Source organism: Loxodonta africana, chromosome 7 (assembly GCF_030014295.1).
Source record: "Loxodonta africana isolate mLoxAfr1 chromosome 7, mLoxAfr1.hap2, whole genome shotgun sequence".
In the NCBI taxonomy this organism is placed as follows: domain Eukaryota; kingdom Metazoa; phylum Chordata; class Mammalia; order Proboscidea; family Elephantidae; genus Loxodonta; species Loxodonta africana.
The window spans coordinates 31505607-31511702 of NC_087348.1; the positions used below are offsets into that span (position 1 = coordinate 31505607).

The 6096-nt window shown below is 37.5% G+C and overlaps 2 protein-coding genes across 2 annotated transcripts; one reads left to right on the top strand and one right to left on the bottom strand.

Annotated features, from left to right (window-relative positions):
- On the top strand, nucleotides 1-1731 carry LOC100666122 (olfactory receptor 9G4). Its single transcript, XM_064289407.1, has one exon. The coding sequence runs from the start codon at nucleotides 793-795 to the stop codon at nucleotides 1729-1731; it is 939 nt and encodes a 312-aa protein (XP_064145477.1). The 5' UTR covers nucleotides 1-792.
- A 1133-nt stretch (nucleotides 1732-2864) lies between these two features.
- LOC135231925 (olfactory receptor 9G19-like) lies at nucleotides 2865-4503 on the bottom strand. Its single transcript, XM_064289143.1, has one exon. The coding sequence runs from the start codon at nucleotides 4448-4450 to the stop codon at nucleotides 3515-3517; it is 936 nt and encodes a 311-aa protein (XP_064145213.1). The 5' UTR covers nucleotides 4451-4503; the 3' UTR covers nucleotides 2865-3514.
- Between the last annotated feature and the right edge of the window lie 1593 nt (nucleotides 4504-6096).

Below are 6096 nucleotides of genomic sequence, written 5' to 3' on the forward strand. Positions count from 1 at the left end.
TATGGGGAAATAAGTTATGGGAGTAATCGAGTTTCATTGAAGTCTTGAGTAGATAAAGACAAGTAGCCAGAGAAAAGGTTGGGAAGGCAGATTTAATCCAGCCTTTTGAGAATCTCAGGTGTAGGGCTAAAGCATCTGTACTTTATGTGCTAATGAGTACCAAAACTAAACCAAACCCATTGCCGTTGAGTTGATTCCAACTCATAGCAACCCTACAAAACAGAATAGAACTGCCTCATAGAGTTTCCAAGGAGCTCTTGGTGGATTTGAACTGGTAACCTTTTGGTTAGCAGCTGTAGCACTTAACCACAATGCCACTAGGATTTTAGAGATTCATTATGTACTAATAGAGAAATGGAATAGTTTTGAGGACCCCAAGCTGTTTTTTTCAGTGTCATTAATCAAGTCATGTCCTTTATGAACATCATCAGCCATACTTGAAAAATGAGTACAACCATGCCTCACTTCTTAACAAGTAAGAACAATAGACCTTGAGCTAGAGTACTTAGTTGGCATCCCGGTTACAATGCTGACTTGGGTTTACCCCAAAAGCAAAAGTTTTAAACACTGAAAAAAATTGCAGTCCTCTCTTGGATTCAACTTTCTCTCACTGCCATTAGAGCCAGAGGGAAGCCAATTAGCTACTGGGCTATCAACCCAAATTCAGTAATGTTTTTACTATGATGCCTTAATTGATATCCTCATTTTGCTTCTTACAATAGAAAAACTAGTGCTTTTTTTTTTTTTTTCTCTCACTCTCATAATCTTTATCAGACTTTCACCTCTGTGGACATGAAAGTGGGAAATCGAACCATCCTGACTGAATTCATTTTGGTGGGCTTCTCAGCAGACACCCAGTTGCAGCTGATTCTATTTGGAATATTTCTGTTGCTGTATTTGATAACCTTGTCTGGGAACATGACTTTGGTTATCTTAATTCGGATTGATTCCCGTCTTCACACACCTATGTACTTTTTCATAGGCAATCTGTCTTTCCTAGATTTCTGGTACACCTCAGTGTTTACCCCCAAAATCCTAGTTAATTGTGTCTCAGAAGATAAACATATTTCCTTGGCTGGCTGTGGGGCCCAGATGTTCTTTTCCTGTGTTGTAGCCTACACTGAGTGCTATCTCCTAGCAGCCATGGCTTATGACCGCCACATGGCAATTTGTAACCCCTTACTCTATTCAGGTACCATGTCCAGTTCTCTCTGTACTGGGCTAGTTGCTGGCTCCTACATTGGAGGGTTCTTGAATGCCATAGCCCATACAGCCAACACTTTCCGCCTGAGTTTCTGTGGTAAGAATATCATTGACCACTTCTTCTGTGATGCACCACCATTGGTAAAAATGTCCTGTACTGACACAAAGGTCTATGAAAAAGTGCTTCTGGGTGTGGTAGGCTTCACAGTCCTCTCCAGCATTCTTGTCATCTTGATTTCTTATTTCAACATCCTTCTGGCTGTCCTGAGGATCCACTCGGCCACAGGAAGGCTCAAAGCCTTCTCAACCTGTACTTCCCACCTGATCTCAGTCATGCTCTTCTATGGATCCTTACTCTTCATGTATTCAAGGCCTAGTTCCACCTATTCCCTGGAAAGAGACAAAGTGGCTGCTCTGTTCTACACTGTGATGAACCCATTGCTCAACCCTCTCATCTATAGTGTGAGGAACAAAGATGTCAAAGAGGCTTTCAGGAAAGCAATACAGACCATACGACCACAAGGATGAAGGTCATCATTTATCTTCTTAATGAATGCTCTTACCGTATTTTCCAAATCATTGACTTATATACATGTTTGAAAATATTGATCTATTTCAATCAAATTCCACAAGTTAGATTTAATGAAATACTAAGTAAACAATTCCATAATTTTCATTATGTTGTTGTTTAGGAGGTATTTAGATTATAAAAAAGAATGATTTTAAATTCATGGAGAAAGATAGCTCTACAAATTTGTATGTCACCTTAAAAAGATTGATTTCTCCCTCATACAGTGAGTATACCACAGTATTGTCTCTCAATCCACATCACACTATGTGCTCCCACTAGGGGAAAATAACAGACTCAGGTGGAACAAAATGAAACAGACAAATAAAAAAAAAAAAATTAAAAACCAGTCTATTCTAGACTCATCGTTTCTTTTCTTCTACCAGAAAACTTGAACTTTAAAGAAAGTTTACAGCTCAATATCGGACACAGAGCAAATGTTTAGTAAATATTATTTTCAATACTCTCTAGGACACTGCAAGTTAACAATTATTAGTTCCATTTTACAAATGAGGACTTTGAAGCTCAGAAGTTAGACCTTTGCTACTGAAAAATTATAACTACTGCTGAAATGAACACCTTTAGAAAATGCATCTAAATTAAAATTTTAGGACAAAGAACTTTAGCCACTTCACTGCTTGTATTGGTTCTGGCATTTCTGATCTTTCCTCAAATGTATTTATTTTCTAATGGGTCACTGTGCACACTCTACTCATCACAAAATTCTTAACAATCTGTATTTGTCTATCACCACGGAAACCCTGGGAGTACTTGACTGGAAGTGTTTGGGATGTATTCTACAAGTTTTAACACTCCTTATAACATTTTCTTCACATTTCCATAGTAACCATCACATAAGGAATAAAGAAAAGTCCAGTCAATTTCAGGGGAGACAGCCATGTAAAAATTAAACCTTTGGGATCTCAGAAGTAATACATACATCTGTTTGTTTTACATTAAACCAAGATTCCTTTAAAAAAAAAAAACTATATTAATATTAAACTGCCTCTTCCTTGTTTCACATTAAACCAAGATGTGTATTTTTTTTAAAACTACGTTAATATTAAACCAGAGCTATATTATATATAGTGGTCCCTGGGAGGCACAAAAGGTCATGTGCTCAGCTAGTAACCATAGAGACTAGAGGTTAAAACCCACTGGGAGGTGCCTCTGCTTCTGAAAAGTCATGTTGTTGTTCTTAGGTACTGTGGAATCCCTTCAAAATCACAGTTCCCCTATGTAAGCAAAACAAAATGCTGCTGGGTCCTGCACCATCCTTACAATCTTTGCTATGCTTGAGCCCATCTTATAGCCACTGTGTCAGTTCTCTTATTGAGGGCCTCCCTCTCTTTCGCTGACCCTCCCCTTTACCAAGCATTATGTCATTCTCCAGGGACTAATCCCTCCTGATAACATGCCCAAAGTATGTGAGACAAACCTTTGCCACCCTCGTTTCTAATAGCCATTGAAAACACTATTGAGCACAGTTCTTCAAAACACGTGGTCAACATACGTCTGTTTCGATTCGACTCAATAGCAACTTTCTTCCTCTGTTGCTGTATATTCTATAGTACAGATTGAAGTCTGATCACTACGAAAACAAAACAAAGAATCTAAAACAAAGAAATACATCTTTTTCAATGAATTCTTTTAATAAAAAAGAGTATTTCTTATTCCAGTTCCCCAACTTGCCCTGAAGCAATCCATTATTACTTAGCACTGGGTTAAGAAATTTATGTCAATTTAGGCTTCTAGTTGTTTTAACTTAAGGAGTTTTTTCAGAGCCTCTTTCACATCTTTATTCCTCAGACTATAGATCATGGGATTCAACATGGGGAAGACCACAGTATAAAACGTAGAAACCATCTTGTCCCTCTCAAGGAAATAACTGGAGCTTGGGCGAGAGTAGATGTAGAGAATGGAGCCATAATATAAGGTGACAGAAATCAAGTGGGAAGAGCAGGTAGAGAAGGCTTTGAGGCGGCCCTGGGTGGAGCAGATCCTCAAGATGGCGGCAATGATGAAGAGGTAGGAGGCAAGTATGAGCACAGAGGGGGTGATGACATTGGAGGCCAGAAGGAAGTACAGCATCTCCTGGTAGCTGTCTTTCACATCACATGCCAACTTCACCAAGGGTGGGACATCACAGAAAAAGTCATCAATGACGTTGTCACCACAAAAATCCAACGTGAATGTGTTACTGGTGAGTATTGTTGAGTTGATGAAACCTCCAGTATAGGTGCATATAACCAAAAAAATGCACAGTCTTTTTGACATGACCTGGGCATAAAGCAAGGGGTTGGAGATGGCCACATAGCGGTCATAAGCCATGGCGGCCAACAAGTAGCACTCACTATATGCCAGCCCAGCAGAGAAGAAGAACTGAGCAATGCAGCCAGCAAAGGAGATGCTTTTGTCCTCAGAGATGCAGGTGACTAGGATCTTTGGGGTATAGACAGAGGAATACCAGAGATCCAGGAACGACAGGTTGCCAATGAAAGAATACATAGGTGTGTGAAGCCGGGAGTCATTACAGATCAATGTTATGAGCATGGTATTTCCCATCAGTGTCACAGAGTACACACCAAGGAACACCACAAATAGGATCAACTGCATCACAGGGTCTGTTGTGAAGCCCACCAGGATGAACTCTGTCACATTGTGATTGCTCCTCTCCATGGCTAAAGGAACCTTACCTAAAAATGGAGTTTTGTTCACTCAACTCAAATAAAATGAAGACATTCTATGTACCAGGTATATGTGATGTTTTCAAGACTAAAGGCATTAGAATTCAGAGTTCTGAGCAGGAATCTTGACTTGAGAAACTGATGGTAGTTCTCTGAGCCTCAATGCATTCATTTCAGTAAAATGTGTTTGTACCGGTACAGCCATAATGCTGCTGGAGTCTGTTTATTATTTTCAAAATAAAATTTTTTGAGCTTCAGGTGCTGTTCTAGGCTTTTCTTCTAAATGAGTAAACACATAAGAATAAAAAATAAGTATAGAAAGATTTGCAGATAAAGTTAAATGTTATGAAAAAAGTAAAAGTGGGTGATGGATTTTAAAAAAAAAAAAAAAGGTGGGAAAGGATCTAATTGAATTTAAACACCAAGGGAAACCCTCCCTTCCTTTATTTACCAGAAAAAATGGGCAAGTTGTTCAGATCCCATGAGAGGCAGGAAGGTCCCTGCAGTTTGCAAAATGTAGTTATGCAAATATAGAGAAAGTTTTCCTCTCAGCTACCCTAGAGGAGCCTTTGGTACAATTATCATAAATCCCAAGAGTGAAGACTAGGTTGAGAATCAGAGTGAAATTTCAGAGTGGAGATAAATGATCAAATCCATCTGGTTACGTCAAGTAAATCAAACGTGACATCATTGTGAGTATTTCAGTGTTGAAAAGCCTGCAATTTAGCATTATTCTAAAGTATCAAACATTACCATTTTGCACTTGGCATTATTCTACATTAGCATTTAGCATTATTCTGCAGTATCAAAAATTAGCATTTAGCCTTATTCTACAGTAACATTTTTTAATGCCTCCTTTATACTCCTGAAATGAAATTTATAGATCATTTAAACTACTTATAAACATATATATGTATGAAAATATACTAAGCCTAATGTAAAGTTAAATAAAAGGAAAGTTGTTTATTATATAACTATTACACTGTAATAATTACAGGAATTATATAAAACAATGTCAATTTGAATATGTAAATACTGATATACTTAACGAAACAGATACTTACACACATATATAAAATCCTTATGAATATACCCATGATTCAAATATCAGAAATGACATTTACATTGGTAACAAGATTTTTCTTATAAGAACACTTCTTGATAAAGTCCCCAACAAAATAAATAACAATCTTCCCTCAATTTTTAATTCCTAGGCAAGCTCGTATATATTAAAGCCTTGGAAAACGTACTTTGTGGATATTTAAATTTTTCTGGAATAGCGAATAATTCTTGGTAAAATCCTGAACAAATACATTACGATTGTCTCTTAATTTTCAGTCATTGCATTTCTAGAAAAATTCGTATGTATGAAAGCTTTGCAAAATATATATTATGTTTATTTTTAAAGTGGAATCAGTTTCAGATTCTTTATCATAAAGAGGTTCACATGCACAAATATCTATCAAGACTGTGTATAAGAAGTGGTACATTTTGTTTGTAAGGGGCTGCCCCATGCATGCAGGACACCTTTCATCTTTGTCTCCTAGATACTAAATGGCCAGGAGGGGCCTCAATCTTTGTGACAATCAAAAATCTGAACACATATTTCAAAAATGTTTCTTAAGGGATTTGACTACT

Bases quoted from the DNA above. Each gene is read 5' to 3' on its own strand.
- LOC100666122 (XM_064289407.1), top strand. From the start codon at position 793: ATGAAAGTGGGAAATCGAACCATCCTGACTGAATTCATTTTGGTGGGC.
- LOC135231925 (XM_064289143.1), bottom strand. From the start codon at position 4,450: ATGGAGAGGAGCAATCACAATGTGACAGAGTTCATCCTGGTGGGCTTC.